The sequence below is a fragment of the Leucoraja erinacea genome, chromosome 37 (genome assembly GCF_028641065.1).
Source record: "Leucoraja erinacea ecotype New England chromosome 37, Leri_hhj_1, whole genome shotgun sequence".
NCBI lineage: Eukaryota > Metazoa > Chordata > Chondrichthyes > Rajiformes > Rajidae > Leucoraja > Leucoraja erinaceus.
In genome coordinates this window covers 3,865,620-3,886,207 of record NC_073413.1, presented here as the reverse complement: position 1 = coordinate 3,886,207, position 20,588 = coordinate 3,865,620, and the positions used below count along the sequence as shown (strand labels likewise).

Sequence of the window (20,588 nt, the reverse complement as noted above, 5' to 3'; positions counted from 1 at the left end):
GGGAGGAAACCAGAGCGCCTGGAGAAAACCCACACGGTCTGGTCCAATGTTGTATAACGTTAGTACCTCCACTAATGTAAAGCACTTTGGCCAACGAGAGTTTTTTAAATGAGCTATAGAAATAACATTGACGTGACTTGACTTGGACCAGAAACGTCACCTATTCCTTCTCTCCAGAGATGCCGCGTGATCTACTGAGTTACTCCAGCTTTTTTGCGTCAGTCCTCAGTCGCAAGGGAGAGCGTGCAAACTCCGTACCGACAGCACCCGAGGTCGGGATCGAACCTGCGTCCCTGGCGTGTGAGGCGGCAAATCTACCGCTGTGCCAACGTGCCGGGTTTTCACTCCAGGTTCTCACCATTCAGAGCCGTTATCTGCACTAAATCTCAGGCCAATCTTTATATTAACCGAGACAATGGGAGTTTGAGTTTCACTGGGCCAGGCCTCCACCTGTAATGTTCCCACACCTGTACCTGCGCACGCCAAGGTCAAGGTGTGTTTGAGTGAGGAGCTGGCGGTGGGCAGGTGCCAGGTTCGGGAGGCTCACACCAGTCGGAGTGCAGGGCGATCTGTGAGCCACCATTCCCCAGTGCCCCGGACCGCTCGACATGCCCTCTCGCCCGCTGCTCCTCCTCGTCCTCCTCTCCCTCCCCTCCCTCATCGCCCCCTCGGAAGAGGAAGGGGAGCACCAGGAGGAGACGGAGGAAGAGATGCCGGAATTCAACGGACCACCCACTTCACCAGGTAGGGAACGTGCCACCAAAGAACGTGTCGGAAGGAACTGCAGATGCTGGTTTACTCCGGAGATCAGGTTCAGTTTAGTTTATTGTCATGTGTACTGAGGTACAGTGAAAAGCTTTTGTTGCGTGCTATCTAGCCAGTGGAAATACAATACATGATTACAATCGAGCCGTTTACAATAAGGGAATAACTAGTGCAAGGCAAAGTAAAGTCCGATCAAATGTGCAGGAACTGCAGATGCTTGTTTAAATCGAATATAGACACACGTCATGTCACATTTATTTATATAGCACATTTAAAAAACAACTCTCGTTGGCCAAAGTGCTTCACATTTGTTATAAGAATAGTATAAACAAACAAACTACATACATATATACATATAGCCCTCGCTCAGTGGACGTCAGGAAAGGCTTGGGAGTATAGACAAGATTTTAGTTTTGACTTAAAGGAGTCGATGGAGGGGGCAGTTCTGATGGGAAGGGGGATGCTGCTGTTCCACAGTCTAGGGGCTGCAACCGCAAAGGCACGGTCGCCCCTGAGCTTATGCCTAGACCGCGGGATATTCAGCAACCCCAAGTTGGCCGATCTGAGGGGCCTGGAGGTGGAGTGGTGGGTGAGAAGACTTTTAATGTAGGAGGGGGCAAGCCCATTGAGGGCTTTGTAGACATAGAGGAGGGTCTTGAAATGTATACGGAACCGCACAGGGAGCCAGTGGAGAGAGGCCAGGATCGGGGTGATGTGGTCCCTTTATCGGGTGCCCGTCAGGAGTCTCGCACACTGCGGCGTTTTGGACCAGTTGCAGGCGGGACAGGGAAGATTGGCTGATGCCAGTGTAAAGGGAGTTGCAGTAATCTAGGCGGGAGGAGATAAATGTGTGGATGATCTTTTCCAGGTCATCAAACTGGAGGAATTATTTTATTTTAGCTATCGTCCGAAGCTGGAAGAAGCTAGTTTTTACCACGGCATTGGCATTGAATATAGACACAAAAAGCTGGAGTAAAGGGGTTGTCCCACTTTCCCGAGTAACTCACAAATTCTCCCGAGTTTTCCCCTTGATTCAAACTCGGAGATGCTAGCCATAGGTACTCAGGGCTATTTATTTTACTTGTGGACATTTTTCAACATGCTGTAAAAACGTCCCAACTTACCTGATGCCCCGAGTACCTACAGCTGGCATTACGAGCCGCTACGAAATATCTACAGACCCCTACGGACATTCCCTGAGTTTGAATCAAGGGAAAAACTCGGGAGAATTCTTGAGTAACTCGGGAAAGCGTGACAGGGACTTTACTCAGCTGGTCAGGCAGCATCTCTGGAGGAAAATAATAGATGACGTTGCGTTTAAGGCGGAGGTTGATTCCTGATCAGTACGGGTGTCAGGGGTTATGGGGAGAAGGCAGGAGAATGTGGTTGTGTGGTGAAAGATAGATCAGCCATGTTTGGACGGTAGAATAAACTTGATGGGCCAAATGGCCTAATTCTGCCCCGATCACTTATGAACCTGGGGCCAGAGAGCAGGGGGGGGATCATGAGAGAGGGGGTAAGCAAGAGAGAGAGAGAGAGAGTGTTGCAGAACTCTCGACAGAGAGAGGAGGAGAACTTCTTCAAAGTGGGCATACCCCGAGGAGATTTCGCAGCCGAGCGGGCGAAATGTGTCCGAGGAAGGGGGTCTCGACCCAAAACGTCACCCGCTCCTCCTCCCCGGAGATGCTGCCTGTCCCGCTGAGTTACTCCGGCGTTTTCGGTTCAGACCAGCACCTGCAGTTCCTTCCCGCACAAAACGAACGGACATCCTCACAGCTCTTGGTGGAAACTCGTGGGAAAGCAGTTCCCCGGCCAAGCTGTGCGCATCCACCCGGAACAATCGACCTCTCCATCTACACACTCTGTCGTCTTGCCCCAAACCATGAGGTAAAATGGCTGGCAGCAAAAATGCGTGAGAGGCAACGTTTGCAGGAGTAGGCCATTCGGCCCTTCGAGCCAGCACCGCCATTCAATGTGATCATGGCTGATCATCCCCAATCAGTACCCCGTTCCTGCCTTCTCCCCATATCCCCTGACCCCTGATTTTATCTTGTATGTATCGTTAGCTTTTAGAAATGTTTGAATGGTGCACTGACTGGCTGACATTTTTAAATTTCGTTGTACATGGTTCATGTTACAATGACAATAAAGAAACTATTCTATTCTATTCTATTCTCCGCTATTTTTAAGAGCCCTATCTAGCTCCCTCTTGAAAGTATCCGGAGAACCGGCCTCCACCGCCCTCTGAGGCAGAGAATTCCACAGACTCACAACTCTCTGTGAGAAAAAGTGTTTCCTCGTCTCCGTTCTAAATGGCTTACCCCTTATTCTTAAACTGTGGTGCCCCTGGTTCTGGACTCCCCCAACATCGGGAACATGTTTCCAGCCTCCAGTGTGTCCAAACCCTTAACAATCTTATATGTTTCAATAAGATATCCTCTCATCCTTCTAAGCTCCAGAGTTTGCACGACTCTGTGTGAAAAAAGTTGCCCTTCAAGTTCCAATTGAATATTTCCTCTCTCATTTTAAACTTGTGTCCACTGGTTTTTGTTTATTCTACTCCATACATTCCCACATCTATTCCCCACTTGATTTTGTACACCTCTATAAGATCACTCCTCAGTTCCCTGTGCTCCAAGGAATAAAGTCCTAGCCTGCCCATCCTCCCCCTCTAGCTCAGGCCCTTGAGTCTAGTTCATTTTAAAGACCTCTATCAGGTCCACCCTTAACTTCTGTGCTCCAGAGAATGAAAAGAACTAACGTTATTCTAAACTATCTCTGTAACTCTAGTCTGTTGAAACCCAGGCAACATTCTAGTAAATCTCCTCCTGTACTCTCTCTATTTTGTTTCCATAATTGGGCCGACCAAATTGTAACACCATATCCAGATTGGTCCACCAATGGCCTGTTATTTGTTTTGTTTAGTTTCAGTGATACAGCACGGAAACAGGCCCTTCGGCCCACCGAGTCCGTGCCGACCAGCGATCCCCGCACACTAACACTATCCTACACACGCTGGGGACAATTTTAAATTTACACCAAACCAATTAACCTACAAGCCTGGCGTGTGGGAGGAAACCGGAGTTGCCGGATAAAAACCCACGCGGGTCACGGGGAGAACGTGCAAACTCCGTACAGACAGGATGGAACCCGGGTCTCTGGCGCTGTGAGGCAGCAACTCTACCGCTGCGCCACCGTGCCGGCCGAGTCCTGGCAACATCGTTGTAAATGTTCTCACCGCACTTCCCAGCTGAACGGTATTTTGGCTACGCCGGGCCACCGAGGCTGCGGGCGTGACTCAGTGCGGTGTCGCTGTGCTTGTTTACAGATGTGGTGCAGCCGGTCCGGGTGCTGAACACCGTCTCCGGAGCGGAAACCTTCATCAGATCAGTCCCCGTAGCTGTCATCGGCTTCCTCAAGGTGGGAGACTGGCAGGCACCCGCACCACAGCATGCAGCAACACTGCACACACACACACATGCATGATTGTACACATGCATACACACATGCATACACACACACACACGTATGCACGCACACACATGAGCAGACATATGCATGCACGCGCACATGCTCACACACATACACACGCATGCACGCACGCACACATGCGCACACACACACAGACGCACATGTACACACACACACATATGCATGCATGCACACAAATACATACGCACACATGCTAGCATGTACACACACACACACACACATGCACACACACGTGCACACATGCACGCACACACATGAGCAGACATATGCATGCATGCACACATGCTCACACTCGTGTACACGCATGCACACACACACACACATAGATGCACATGTACACACATGCATGCATGCACATAAACACATGCGCGCACATGCTAGCATGTACACACACTCACACACAGACAGACGCACATGTACACATATACACGCATGCATGCATTCACATAAACACATGCGCGCGCATACTAGCATACACACACACACACACACACACACACACACACACACACACACACACACACACACACACACACACACACACACACACACACACACACACACACACACACACACACACACACACTCGTGTGGGTTTGTGTTAGCAGTATTGTTCTATCTTCTATGTTCTAACTTCCACTTGAATTTCAGATTTTCTTTCCACGGAGGCTGCCCGACCCCTTGAGTGTTTCCAGCATTTTCTGTTTTTATTAAAAAATGAATAGAAACATTATAGAACAGCACAGCACAGAAATGGGCCCTTCGGCCCACAAAGTGTGTGCTGAACACGATGCCTAGCTGAACTGATCTCACCTGCCTGCATGTGATCCATATCTACGTGTCGATGCAAAGGCCTCTCAGTAAAAATACAGATGACCAAATCATGATCTCATGCAGTCTGTGGGAGAATACTGGGTGGGAATAGCTTATTTTTGTTACACGTGTACAAGAGTTTTTGTTAAGGGCCCGTCCCACTTTCCTGATGTTATTCACAGATTCTCCTGAGTTTTCAAACTTGCAGAATGTTCGTAGCGAGTCCGTGGATATATCGTAGCGGCTCGTTATGCCAGCCGTAGGTACTCGGGGCATCAGGTAAAGTCGGGACGTATTTTCCAGCTTGGTAAAAAATGCCCATGAGTAAAAAAATAGCCCCGAGCACCTATGGCTGGCATAAGTCAAGTCAAGTCAAGTCAAGTCAAGTTTATTTGTCACATACACATACGAGATGTGCAGTGAAATGAAAGTGGCAATGCTCGCGGACTTTTGTGCAAAAGACAAACAACCAAACAACCAAACAACCAAACAAACTACAGGTGCACAACCTTTTATCCGAAAGCCTTGGGACCAGACACTTTTCGTAATTCAGAAATTTTCGGCTTTCGGAATGGAAGATTTTTAGCGTAGATTTTAACGGCTGGCGCAGTGGTAGAGTGCTCGGCTCATATCCGCAAGGTCGCGAGTTTGCGCCTCGATCCCGGCAGTTACTCGATCGCGAGTTTGAGTCTTCAATGTAGTTTTTTCTTGCAGAATAGGAGAGAATAGGGAGGGTTAGGCTGGGATCATTCTCTGCGAGATAATCTTATTGCGGGAGACAAGTGTAGGAGAGGTGTACTGACTGTGTGGGCAGAACTTTGGAAGTGATTGCCCACCATTCTCAAAAGCCGCTGTGTCTCCCTGTCCCTCCAACTCCAGAGGAATCCGCTGCCCGATGGGCCGCTACGGCGACAAGTGGCAGTTCGCCCACAGCCCGAGCTGCGGCCCCTCATCCGCAACCCGGGTTCCTCTGGAGTTGGAGCGGGGCTGGGCTAGAGTTGCTGCTGGCTGTGAGTCTCTGGGATCTCCGTGCTTGCAGTGGGCCTGGGGGTCGATGTCCCGATGAGGGGGCGCAGCTCGGGCTGTGGGCGAACTGCCACTTGTCGCTGTAGCGGCCCATCGGGGAGCGGCTTCTGGTGGTCCTGACGTCTCTCAGCTCCTGTCCAGGGGGATGGCCGGAGACGTCAGGACCAACAGGAACCCGCTCCCCGATGCGCCGCTACAGCGACAAGTGGCAGTTCGCCCACAGCCCGAGCTGCGCCCCCTCATCCGCAACCCGGGTTCCTCTGGAGTTGGAGCGGGGCTGGGCTAGAGTTGCTGCTGGCTGTGAGTCTCTGGGATCTCCGTGCTTGCAGTCGGTGTCCCGTTGGTCCTGACGTCTCCGGTCACCCCCTGGAATGGAGCTGAGACTGGGAACTGTACCGCCCTTGCCCCCTCCCTCTGCAACTGCAAACAGCCCCACAGTTCCCAGTCTCAGCTCCTGTACAGGGGGTGGCCGGAGACGTCACAGCCCGAGCTGCGCCCCCTCATCCGCAACCTCAAGACCAAGACGCACCTTGCACACCATCAGCTTCGGTCCCTACGGGGAGCATGTTCCTCTGGAATTGGAACGGGGCTGGGCTGCTGCTGGCTGTGGGTCTCTGGGATCTCCGTGCTTGCAGTGGGCCTGGGGGCCGGTGTCCCGTTGGTCCTGACGTCTCCGGTGATTGGCACTGGCTCCGACGTGAAGACAGTGCAAAACCCCCGTGCCGGTGCAATGCGCGGGGAGCTGGAGAGGGGAGGGAAGGGGTCACACACATGGCCTGGAAGCAGAGGGGTGTAGGTGGGGTGAAACTTAAGGGAGCGACAATTTGCTGCTGCCTGCCCGCTGAGTTTAAAAGTTCTCATGCAAGACTCACGATACACTGTATCGTGAGTCTACCATGGGAACGTTTTAACTCAGCGGGCAGGCAGCAGCAGATTGTCAATTATTAACCCTCGCGCGCAATATACCCTCACCTTCTCTTTTATGAATGGGGATTTAGTTCCCCTTTCTTCGAGGACCGACCGGAGGTTCCGCTGTCACCTCTGCGGGCCGCCCTCGATGAACGTTTTCAAGGACCTTTCTTCAAGGACCGAAAAAATGTCACTATTTTGAGGTTTTCGTTATTTGGAACTTCGGATAAAAGGTTGTGCACCTGTATAAACACAATCATAACACACATATTCTTTTTACATAATAAATAATGGAAGGAAAAACGTTCAGTACAGTTAGTCCCTGGTGAGATAGGCGTTTACTGTCCGAATTGCCTCTGGGAAGAAACTCCTTCTCAACCTCTCCGTTCTCACCGCATGGCAACGGAGGCGTTTGCCTGACCGTAGCAGCTGGAACAGTCCGTTGCAGGGGTGGAAGGGGTCTCTCATGATATTGTTGGCTCTGGAGTTGCACCTCCTGATGTATAGTTCCTGCAGGGGGGTGAGTGAAGTTCCCATAGTGCGTTCGGCCGAACGCACTACTCTCTGCAGAGCCTTCTTGTCCTTGGCAGAGCAATTCCCAAACCAGATGGTAATGTTCCCGGACAAGATGCTTTCCACCGCCGCTGCGCAGAAGCACTGGAGGATTCTCGGAGACACTCTGAATTTCCTCAATTGCCTGAGGTGGTAAAGGCGCTGCCTTGCCTTACTCACAAGTGCTGAGGCGTGTGATGCCCATGTCATATCCTCGGAGACATGGACTCCCAGATATTTAAAACCGTTCACCCTATCCACAGGATTCCCATTTATCCTCAATGGAGTGTACGTCCTCGGATGATGTGCTCTCCTAAAGTCCATGATCAGCTCCTTCGTTTTTTTGATGTTCAAGAGGAGGCTGTTATCCTGGCACCAGAGTGCTAGATCAGCCACCTCCTCCCGGTAGGCCTTCTCATCGTTGTCTGAGATCAGGCCCACCATAACGAGCCGCTACGATATATCCACGGACTCGTTACGAACATTCTGCGAGTTTGAAAACTCGGGGGAATTCGTGAATAACTGGGGAAAGTAGGACAGGCCCTTTACAAGAGTTTCCTTTTGTTACAAGTGTCTATGCTTCAAAGGGTCTAAAAGTGCGTTGGAATAACATGTAGCATGGAAATATACTTCAATGCACTTGCGCGGGTGGTCTCAGTGGCACTGTTTGAGTTGAGCTTAGTTGAAGATAGACACAGTTGAAGGAGCAACTCAGCGGGTCAGGCAGCATCTCTGGAGAAAAAGAATAGGTGACGTTTCGGGTTGAGACCCTTCTTCAGACTGAGAGTACAGGGAAAGTGAAGGATAGATAGAAGGTATATATATAAGATATATGAAGGATATATAGACGGTGATGTCGATACTCAACAAGATGACTTTGAAGAACAAGATGTCTGAAGAAGGGTTTCGGCCCAAAACGTTGCCTTTTTCCTTCGCTCCATAGATGCTGCTGCACCCGCTGAGTTTCTCTAGCTTTTTTGTGTACCTAAGATGACTTTGAAGCTGGCATGACTTTGATTGGGGAGGGATAGCTGATCCATGATCCATCATCAGCTCCTTCGTTTTTTTGATGTTCAAGAGGAGGCTGTTATCCTGGCACCAGAGTGCTAGGTCAGCTACATCCTCCCAGTAGGCCTCCCGTTCGGCCGACCGAACGCACTATGGGAACTTCACTCGCCCCCCTGCAGGAACTATACAACAGGAGGTGCAACTCCAGAGCAAATAAAATCATGGGAGACCCCTTCCACCCCTGCAACGGACTGTTCCAGCTGCTACGGTCAGGCAAACGCCTCCGTTGCCATGCGGTGAGAACGGAGAGGTTGAGAAGGAGTTTCTTCCCAGAGGCAATTCGGACTGTAAACGCCTATCTCACCAGGGACTAACTCTACAGAACGTTTTTCCTTCCATTATTTATTATGTAAAAGAATATGTGTGTTATGATTGTGTTTATAATTTGTTTGGTTGTTTTGTTGTTTGTCTTTTGCACAAAAGTCCGCGAGCATTGCCACTTTTCATTTCACTGCACATCTCGTATGTGTATGTGACAAATAAACTTGACTTGACTTGACTTGACTTGATAGAGAGAGAGGGAATGCTTGCCTCCTTCATCATGGTTACTTTTTCCCATACATCTATACCTCTCCTTTCCCTTTCCCCTGACTCCAGCTTTTTGTTTGTTTCCATCTTAAAGTTTAGTCGAATCGAGTTGAGTTTATTGTCACGTGTAGCGAGGTACAGTGAAAAGCCTTTGTTGCGTGCTAACCAGTCAGCGGTAAGACAACACATGATTACAATGGAACCTGTCCACAGTGTACAGATACATGATAAAGGGAATAACGTTTAGTGCAAGGTAAAGCCAGTAAAGTCTGATCAGGGGTGTCTGGGGTCTGAAGGCAGGAGAATGGGGTTGAGAGGAAAAGATAGATCAGCCACGATCGAATGGCGGAGTAGACTTGATGGGCCAAATGGCCTAATTCTGCTTCAATAGACAATCGGCACTCTGGAACACCCTGCCGTTGCACATCAGACAGGCCCCCTCACTGTCCATCTTCAAATCCAGTGTTAAGACACATTTGTACTCCCTGGCTTTTGACCATGCCTGAGGCTTTGCTTCTGTTTGTGGTGTTTTTGATGTTTCTTTATTTTGCAAGTCTTTTCCTACTATTTCTTTTGATTGTTATTTTTGGTGTGTATTAACTTTTTTGTCAATGATTAGTGATGTACAGCACTTTGTTGCAGCTATGTTTGTTTTTAAAGTGCTCTATAAATAAAATTATTATTATTATTATTATTATTATTATGAAGATAGTCCGAGGGTCTCCAGTGAGTTAGATAGTAGCTCAGGTCCGCTCGCTAGTTGTGGTAGGATGGTTCAGTTGCCTGATAACAGCAGGGAAGAAACTGTCTCTGAATCTGGATGTGCGGAGAGGTTGGGTTTGGACAAGACTCCTTGTTCTGGCCACTGGCTCTGCAATGAATAATCCTCACGGTTGTTCTGCCCACAGGATATGGAGACCACGGAGGCCGACGCCTTCAACGTCGTGGTCCAGATGTTGAAGAGGTTGCCTTTCGCCGTGGCCTCCGACACATCTGTCTGGAAGAAGTTCAACATCAGCAGGAACACCATCAGCCTCTTCAAGAAGGTGAGACCAAGGCATTAGGTCACAGCTGCTGCCTTTTTCCCCCCCGTTTAGAGATACAGCGCGGAAACAGGCCCTTCGGCCCACCCTGTCCGTGCCGTCCAGCGATCCCCGCACACTAACACTATCCCACACATTAACACTAGGGATGATTTACAATGATACCAGGCCAATTAGGCTGCCAACCTGCACGTCTTTAGAGTGTGGGAGGAAACCCGGAGCACACAAAGCAAACCCACGCAGGACACGGGGAGAACTTGCAAACTCCGTACAGACAGCACCCGTAGTCAGGATCGAACGCGGGTCTCTGGCGCTACCGATGCGCCACTGTCTATGTTGGCTTCCCCCACCCCTTCTCCGTCCCACCTCATTGCTTCATTCTATTGCCGCACGGACTTCCCCTCTCGACTGATTCCCTTTGCCCATCGGATCCCGCCTGCATCCTCCCTCCGCTGCTCCAATCTTTAACATTCCCGCATTCGATGGCCGCACAGCGGTCGCCTGCCCGCCCCTTTTCCGGGGTTACGTCCGAGCTCGCGTGTCCCTGGAAAAGGAACATGCGGTGTCCGTGGGGACTTTGGAGGCCTTCCGTGAATGCTGGTCGCCGTTGGAGGTCGAGTGTTTTGTTGATAAAGTTGACGTTATATTAATTCGATCATCGTTTGTTTGTAGACTGTCAACATAGGCAGTCTTTGAATGTATATATTTTTATTTTTTGAATAAAAGTAGTTTCATAATAAAAAATAAAAAAATAACAAAAAAATCTTTAACATTCCCCGAGTTTGCTGTGCACCCCTCGCCAACGGCCCTCTCTCTATTCCTGTCATAGGGTTATACAGCGTGGAAACAGTCCCTTCAGCCCAACTTGCCCACGCCGGCCAACATGTCCCAGCTACACTAGTCCCACCTGCCCGGGTTTGGTCCATATCCCTCCAAACCTGTCCTATCCATGTACCTGTCTAAATGGTTCTTAAACGCTGGGATAGTCCCTGCCTCAACTACCTCCTCTGGCAGCTTGTTCCATACACACACCACCCTCTGTGTGAAGAAGTTACCCCTCAGATTCCTATTTAATCTTTTCCCCTTCACCTTGAACCTATGTCCTCTGGTCCTCGATTCCCCTACTCTGGGCAAGAGACTCTGTGCATCTACCCGATCTATTCCCCTCATGATTTTATACACCTCTATAAGATCAATAACCATATAACCATATAACAATTTACAGCACGGAAACAGGCCATCTCGACCCTTCTAGTCCGTGCCGAACACATAATCTCCCCTAGTCCCATATACCTGCGCTCAGACCATAACCTTCCATTCCCTTCCCGTCCATATAACTATCCATTTTATTTTTAAATGATAAAAACGAACCTGCCTCCACCACCTTCACTGGAAGCTCATTCCACACAGCTACCACTCTCTGAGTAAAGAAGTTCCCCCTCATGTTACCCCTAAACTTCAGTCCCTTAATTCTCAAGTCATGTCCCCTTGTTTGAATCTTCCCTACTCTCAGTGGGAAAAGCTTTTCCACGTCAACTCTGTCTATCCCTCTCATCATTTTAAAAACCTCTATCAAGTCCCCCCTTAACCTTCTGCGCTCCAAAGAATAAAGCCCTAACTTGTTCAACCTTCCTCTGTAACTTAGTTGCTGAAACCCAGGCAACATTCTAGTAAATAGGAGATGGAGAGAATTTATTAGCCACATAGCGAGGTGTTGTGATCAGGGACACGGCAATATTATTACAGATAAAACATGACAGACACAAAATGCTGGAGCAACACAGCAGCATCTCTGGAGAGAAGGAATAGCTGACGTTTTGGGTCGAGACCCTTATTCAGAATCAGTCCCTTAATTCTCAAGTTACAATAGTAATTGTAAATGTCGATGTGGGCTCGACGGGCCGAAGGGCCTGTGTCAGTGCTGCATCTCTAAAGTCCAAAGTCTGAACTGAATACTCTATGTGACGTCACAATGCAAGTCTTTGCTGGCGTACCTTGTCGAGGTATACCAATAGCTGCTACATCAAGGGCACTGACAAACTCGATCCTGGATGACCTGTCTTTCCCTCTCAACCCCCGTTCTCCAGTTCGATGAGGGACGTGCGGACTATCTGGTGGAGGACGGCCAACTGGAACCCAACGTGACCAAGATAGTCAGTTTCCTACGCATCCATGAACTCCACCTGGTGACCGAGTACAACCACATGGTAAGTCTAGACGGCCGTCGGGTCTCAAGACACGGGGAAACCAGCCATGTTCGCAAGACGCAGGAGCAGAATTAGGCCATTCGGCCCATCGAGTCGAGTCAGGGGTGGGTGTAGGGTGTCAGAGGGCGGTGAATCTGTGGATTTCATTGCCACTGGTGGCGGTGGAGGATATCTTTAAGGTGGAGATTGATAGATTCTTGATTAATACGGGAGTCAGGGGTTATGGGGAGAAGGCAGGAGAATGGGGTTGAGAGGGAGAGATAGATCAGGCATGATCAAATGGCGGAATAGAATCATTCGACCAAAGAGATACAGCCCAGAAACAGGCCCTTCGGCCCATCTAGTCCGTGCCAACCAACGGTCACCCCGCACACCAGCACTATCCTACACACTAGGGACAACTTACAATTTTACTGAAGCCAATTGACCAATAAACCTGCTCGTCTTTGGAGTGTGGAAGGAAACCGGAGCACCCGGAGAAAATGTACCTGCTCATAGGGAGAACGTGCAAACTCCGTATAGACAGCACCCGTAGCCGGGATCGAACCCGGGTCTCTGGCGCTGTGAGGCAGCAACTCTACCGTGCCGCCCCAGTAAACCTTCTCTGCATTCTTTCCATCGCATCAACGCCCTTCACATGTGGCCTCAACAGTGCTTTGTTTTTACCTAGAGTAGCGGGAATCGAGAACCAGAGGAGAGGGGCTCACACCTGGAGTATTGTGTGAAGTTTTGGTCCCCTAATTTGAGGAAGGACATTCTTGCTATTGAGGGAGTGCAGCGTAGGTTTACTAGGTTAATTCCCGGGATGGCGGGACTGTCATATGCTGAGAGAATGGAACAGCTGGGCTTGTACACTCTGGAGTTTCGAAGGATGGGAGGGGATCTCATTGAGACATATAAGATTATTAAGGGTTTGGACACGCTAGAGGCAGGAAACATGTTCCCGATGTTGGGGGAGTCCAGAACCTGGGGCCACAGTTTAAGAATAAGGGGTAAGCCATTTAGAACGGAGACGAGGAACCATTTTTTTTCACAGAGAGTTGTGAGTGTGGAATTCTCTGCCTCAGAGGGCGGTGGAGGCCGGTTCTCTGGATACTTTCAAGAGAGAGCTAGATAGGGCTTTTGAAGATAGCGGAGTCAGGGGATATGGGGAGAAGGCAGGAACGGGGTACTGATTGGGGATGATCAGCCATGATCACATTGAATGGCGGTGCTGGCTCGAAGGGCAGAATGGCCTCCTCCCGCACCTATTGTCTATTGTCTATTGGCTGAAGGGGTAAAGATAGGAACCTGAGGGGCAGCATTTTCACCAGCAGGTGGTGGGTGAATGGAATAAACTGACGGAAGAGGTAGTTGGTGCAGAGATTGCTACAATATTCGAAAGGCACGTGGACAGGTACATGGACAGGGAAGGTTTAAGGGAAGATAAACACAAAATGCTGGAGTAGCAGCGGGTCAGGCAGCATCCCTGGAGAAAAAGAATTGGCGATGTTCTGGATCGAGACCCTCCGTCAGACTGAAAGTTCTGAAACATCACCCATTCCTTCTCTCCAGAGATGCTGCCTGACCCGCTGAGTTACTCCAGCATTTCCAGTTTAAACCAGCATCTGCAGTTCAAGGTTTAAAGCACCGTAAGCGGGCAGGTGGGACTAGTGTAGATGGAGCACCTTAAGGTTATAAGTGATAGGAGCCATAATCAGCCATGGCTCGAAGGGCCAAATGGCCTCCTCCTGCACCTATTTCCTATGTTTCTATGAGTAGAACTAGGCCATTCGGCCCATCAAGTCTACTCCGCCATTCAATCATGCCTGATCTATCTCTCCCTCCCAACCCCATTCTCCTGCCTTCTCCACATAACCTCTGACACCCGCCCTAATCAAGAATCTATCTATCTCTGCCTTAAAAATATCCACTGACTTGGCCTCCACAGATTTCCATGGCAAAGAATTCCACAGATTCACCACCCTCTGACTAAAGACATTTCTCCTCATCTCCTTCCTAAAAGTGGGTCCTTTAATTCTGCGGCTATGACCCCTAGTCCTAGACTCTCCCATTTGGGTTGGCATTCGCATGCTGGGCCGAAGGGCCTGTTCCCATCTTTAGTCCTTCATGATAGGACATGCGGAATTCCCTGCCTCAGAGGGTCAGTGGAGGCCAAACCACTGGATGGATTTAAGAGAGAGTTAGATAGAGCTCTAGGGGCTAGTGGAGTCAAGGGATATGGGGAGAAGGGTTATTGATTGGGGACGATCAGTCATGATCACAATGAATGGTGGTGCTGTCTCGATGGGCCGAATGGCCTCCTTCTGCACATATTTTCAATGTTTCTAAATTTCAATGTTTCTATGACAAGCCCTACATCCCGGGACTAAGCCAAGAGAACCAGATTTGGCTCCCAGATCGGTGGTTAGTGTTGGAGGGGCAACATTCTCGGTCCGAGCCCTTCCGTGAATGAACGACTCTGGGACCAATGCTTTCTCGTGTTTCTCCCTCCACAGGATGCCAGCCAGATCTTTGGGTCAGGGATTCCTATCCACCTCCTTCTCCTCATCAGCAAGACGTCAAAGGAGTACCAGCCTCTCCTGGACAAGTTCAAAGGTGTCGCCGCTGAGTTTCGGGGCAAGGTGAGACCACACCTGGAGTATTGTGTGCAGGGACGCTAGTCCCACCTGCCTGCGCTTGGTCCATATCCCTCCAAACCACATCCATCCTAACCACTTCCGCTGGTTTTTTCACCCCACCCTTCAGATCATCTTCGTGCAAGTGGACACGGACATGAAGCAAAACGACCGGGTCACCTCTTTCTTCAAGGTGGCCGAGCAGGACCTGCCAGCAATCTGCGCATTTCACGTGGTGACCAACGTGGCGAAGACGATGCCAGCCGGAGACGGCGCGCCGGACTCGATACGCAGGTTCTGCCTTGATTTCATGCAGGCCAAAGAGGAGGTGAGTGACAGGGTCACGTTTGCGAAAAATATCAAGTAGAAAAATAATTGGCGATGTTCTGGATCGAGACCCTTCGTCAGACTGAAAGTTCTGAAACATAGACATAGAAACATAGAAACATAGAAATTAAGTGCAGGAGTAGGCCATTCGGCCCTTCGAGCCTGCGCCGCCATTCAATATGATCATGGCTGATCATCCAACTCAGTATCCCGTACCTGCCTTCTCTCCATACCCCCTGATCCCCTTAGCCACAAGGGCCACATCTAACTCCCTCTTAAATATAACCAATGAAGTGGCCTCAACTACCCTCTGTGGCAGAGAGTTCCAGAGATTCACCACTCTCTGCGTGAAAAAAGTTCCTCTCATCTCGGTTTTAAAGGATTTCCCCTTTATCCTTAAGCTGTGACCCCTTGTCCTGGACTTCCCCAACATCGGGAACAATCTTCCTGCATCTAGCCTGTCCAACCCCTTAAGAATTTTGTAAGTTTCTATAAGATCCCCTCTCAATCTTCTAAATTCTAGAGAGTATAAACCAAGTCTATCCAGTCTTTCTTCATAAGACAGTCCTGACATCCCAGGAATCACCTATTCCTTCTCTCCAGAGATGCTGCCTGACCCGCAGGCAATCTCCACTCCCCCTCCTCCAACCCCCTTGCCCTCCGGATGGCCCACTGTCCACTACTGGATTCAGGGGCTATGGGGAGAAGGCAGGAGAATGGGATTGGGAGGGAGGGACAGATAGATCAGCCATGATCGAATGGCGGAGGAAAATCTTTCGACTATAGAGATACAGCCCAGAAACAGGCCCTTCGGCCCATCGAGTCCGTGCCAACCAACAATCACCCCGCACACCAGCACTATCCTACACACTAGGGACAACTTACAGTTTTCCTGAAGCCAATTGACTTATAAACCTGTACATCTTTGGAGTGTGGAAGGAAACCGGAGCACCGGGAGAAAATTTACCTGCTCATAGGGAGAACGTGCAAACTCCGTATAGACAGCACCCGCTGTCCACTACTGGATTCAGGGGCTATGGGGAGAAGGCAGGAGAATGGGGTTGGGAGGGACAGATAGATCAGCCAGGATTGAATGGCGTAGTAGTCTTGATGGGCCGAATGGCCTAATTCTACTCCTATCACTTATGACCTTATGGGCACAGTGTTTAAGAAAGGACTGCAGATGCTGGAAAAATCGAAGGTAGACAAAAATGCTGGAGAAACTCAGCGGGTGAGGCAGCATCCAAGGATGCTGCCTCACCCGCTGAGTTTCTCCAGCATTTTTGTCTACCTTCGATTTTCCCAGCATCTGCAGTTCTTTCCTCCATAGATGCTGCCTCACCCGCTAAGTTTCTCCAGCATTTTTGTCTACCTTATGGACACTGTTCAGTTCTTCGTATAAAATCACAAGAGGAATTAACCACGCATATGCACATAGTCTCTTGTTCAATGTCCTGCACCTATTTTCTATGTTTCTATGTTTCTGTGTAAGGCATTCGAAAACCCCTATCTACCTCTTTGGTAACTCTCGGACTATCTTTGATCGGACATTGCCGGCTTCACCTTGCACTAAACGTTATTCCCTTATCTTGAATCTATACACTGTAAATAGCATTCATAGCAAAAGGATTTGAGTATAGGAGCAGGGAGGTTTTACTGCAGCTGTACAGGGTCTTGGTGAGACCACACCTGGAGTATTGCGTACAGTTTTGGTCTCCTAATCTGAGGAAAGACATTCTTGCCATAGAGGGAGTACAGAGAAGGTTCACCAGACTGATTCCTGGGATGGCAGCACTTTCATATGAAGAAAGACTGGATAGACTCGGCTTGTACTCGCTAGAATTTAGAAGATTGAGGAGGGATCTTATAGAAACTTACAAAATTCTTAAGGGGTTGGACAGGCTAGATGCAGGAAGATTGTTCCCGATGTTGGGGAAGTCCAGAACAAGGGGTCACAGTTTAAAGGATAAGGGGGAAATCTTTTAGGACCGAGATGAGGAAAACATTTTTCACACAGAGAGTGGTGAATCTGTGGAATTCTCTACCACAGAAGGTAGTTGAGGCCACAGTTCATTGGCTATATTTAAGAGGGAGTTAGATGTGGCCCTTGTGGCTAAAGGTATCAGGGGGTATGGAGAGAAGGCAGGGATGGGATACTGAGTTGGATGATCAGCCATGATCATATTGAATGGCGGTGCAGGCATGAAGGGCCGAATGGCCTACTCCTGCACCTATTTTCTATGTTTCTATGTTTCTATGTGTCTATGTAAATGCGTTGATTGTAATCATGTATATTTTCTCCGCTGACTGGCTAACATGGAACAAAAGCTTATCACTGTACCTCGGTACACGTGACAATAAACTAAACTAAACCACGGGCGGCACGGTGGCACAGCGGTAGAGTCGCTGCCTCACAGCGCCAGAGACCCGGGTTCGAACCTGACTATGGGTGCTGTCTGTACGTTCTCCCCGTGACCTGCGTGGGTTTTCCCCGGGTGCTCCGGTTTCCTCCCACACGCCTAAGACGTACAGGTTTACAGGTCAATTGGCTTGGTACAAGTGTAAATTGTGTGTGTAGGATGGTGTTAGTGTGCGGGGATCGCTGGTCGATGCAGACACGGTGGGCCTGTTTCCGCGCTGTATCTCTGAACTAAACTAAACCAGCTACTCTGTGGCGCCTAAGCACCATGATCAATATATATATCGCCTCACTAACATCCTTAAGTTCCCTATCTTGTCCATTATTCCCACCATGGTTCCGCAGGATGTAAGCTCTTGGGTTAAACAGATTATAAACACTCATCTTAATAAATTAATTTTCATAATTTCCATCAGTGCTTCTTTGAAGTGACATTTTGCACGTAAATCCCAGATCTGCATTCCGAACTCTTATGTAGGTCTCAGTTCGTTCCCGATAAGCCAGGAAGGTGAATATTGTCCCCTCCGCCTCCCTCCCCCACCCTAGTCATCCTTCTAGTTTCACTCTTCGTATCCCTGCCTCGTCACCTCTGCCACAGCCAGCAATGGACCATTGTGGGCTCCACCTTCCCTCGGTCATCGGTGCCGGCTCTGATTTGTTCTGTACCTTTTCCTCCCTCTCCCCTGACTCTCAGTCTGAAGAAGGGTCTCGCCCCGAAACGTCACCCACTCCTTTTTCTCCAGAGACGTCGCCCTGACCCGCTGAGTTACTCCAGCATTTTGTGTCTATCTTAGTTGAATAGTGTTGTGGGTCTGGGTCAGAGGCACTGCAATGGCATGGCCAGCAGAGGGCACTCATGGGCCAACGTGACCCTGCAGAGTATTTTGGGCACAGCGGTAGAGTTGCTGCCTCACAGCGCCAGAGACCCAGGTTCGATCCTGACCACAGGTGCTGTCTGTGTGGAGTTTGCATGTTCTCCCTGTGACCTGCGTGGGTTTTCTCCGGGTGCTACGGTTTCCTCCCACACTCCAAAGACGTGCAGGTTTGTAGGTTAATTGGCTTCTGTAAATTGTAAATTGTCCCTAGTGTGTAGGATAGTGCTCGTGTTCGGGCTGATCGCAGGCAGGGCCGAAGGGCCTGTTTCCATGCTGTATCTCTAAACCCTTCTTCAGGCTCATGAGGTCTCTTATTGAGCAGCAGAGTAGGAGTGAGAGGACAAAAGGTTTCGTTTAGTTTAGTTTAGAAATACAGCACGGAAACAGTCCCTTTTGGCCCATAGGTGCAGGAGGAGGCCATTCGGCCTTTCGAGCCAGCACCGCCATTCGTTGTGATCATGGCTGATCGTCCCCTATCAATACCCCGTGCCAACCTGTGATCCCCGCACACTAAAGGGCCTGTCCCACTGTGCGAGCTAATTCAAGAGCTCTCCCAAGTAAAAAAAAAAATCAAACTCGTGGAAAGTATGTAGAATGTACATAGCGGGTACGTCGGAGCTCGGGGACGTCTCTTAGCGGCTCGTAACGCTAACAGCAGGCACTCGGGAAACGCGGTAAGCTCGTGACTTTTTTCAACATGTTGAAAAATGTCCACAAGATCCCCGAGTACCTACGAGCGGCCATTACCGTAAATCTCCGAGTTCGAATCAGGGGAAACTCGGGAGAACTCTTGAATTACCTCGTACAGTGGGACAGCCCCTTAACACTATCCTACACACACTAGGGACAATTTACACACACACACCAAGCCAATGAACCTACAAACCAGCACGTCTTTGGAGTGTGGGAGGATACCGAAGATCTCGGAGAAAACCCACGCAGGTCACGGGGAGAACGTGCAAACTCCGTACAGACATGAACCCGTGGCTGGGATCGAACCCGGGTCTCCGGCGCTGCGAGCGCTGTAAGGCGGCAACTCTACCGCTGCGCCACCGTGTTTTTATTCCTTGCGGTTTTACATGTTGCCAATGACTTCAAATCCCTTTTCTGTCTTTCAGCCTCCGAGGAAACCTCCATCAGACGAGTTGTGAATCAGGAGAACTGCCATTGTCTTTGTATCGCTGGCGTTTGCTTGCATTGCGTGCAGCTGTTCAAATAAAGCCAGACCATCTGATGATTGGCACACCTCACAATGGCCCTGGGTCTGACTATAGAACAGGCAAACACAAAAAACCCGTAATACCCCCCAACTAAACTAAAGCTGAAATATGAAGAAGGGTCTCGACCCCGAAACGTCGGCAATTCCTTCTCTCCATTGATGCTGCCTCACCCGCTGAGTTTCTCCAGCATTTTCTGTCTACCTTAAACTAAATGTACGTGGATAGAAACATAGAAACAAAGAAAATAGGTGCAGCAGTAGGCCATTCGGCCCTTCGAGCTAACACTGCCATTCAATATGATCATGGCTGATCATCCAAAATCAGTCCCCAGTTCCTGATTTCTCCCCCATATCCCTTGATTCCTTTAGACCAGTGGTTCTTAACCTGGGGATTGTTAGGGTTTCGGCCCGAAACGTTGCCTATCTCCCTCGCTCCATAGCTGCTGCCGCACCCGCTGAGTTTCTCCAGCATTTTTGTCCACCTTCATACACTTACAGTTGGTCTACCTGCAGAGGGGGACAGGAAAGAAGGCACTAATAAAGCATTTAAAGACACAAAGTGCTGGAGTAACTCAGCAGGTCAGCAGTACCTCTGGAGAACATGGATAGTTGACCTTTCGGGTCGGGACCCTTCTTGGTTCATAGAAACATAGAAACATAGAAATTAGGTGCAGGAGTAGGCCATTCGGCCCTTCGAGCCTGCACCGCCATTCAATATGATCATGGC

At 49.5% G+C, this 20,588-nt stretch overlaps 1 protein-coding gene across 1 annotated transcript; it reads left to right on the top strand.

Annotated features, from left to right (window-relative positions):
• The first annotated feature begins 485 nt into the window (after nucleotides 1–485).
• LOC129713801 (endoplasmic reticulum resident protein 27-like) lies at nucleotides 486–19,921 on the top strand. The gene is made up of 7 exons (XM_055663106.1): nucleotides 486–744; nucleotides 4,094–4,185; nucleotides 10,062–10,199; nucleotides 12,284–12,403; nucleotides 14,902–15,027; nucleotides 15,152–15,349; nucleotides 19,761–19,921. The coding sequence occupies exons 1-7, from the start codon at nucleotides 609–611 to the stop codon at nucleotides 19,791–19,793; spliced, it is 843 nt and encodes a 280-aa protein (XP_055519081.1). The 5' UTR covers nucleotides 486–608; the 3' UTR covers nucleotides 19,794–19,921.
• Nucleotides 19,922–20,588: the final 667 nt, after the last annotated feature.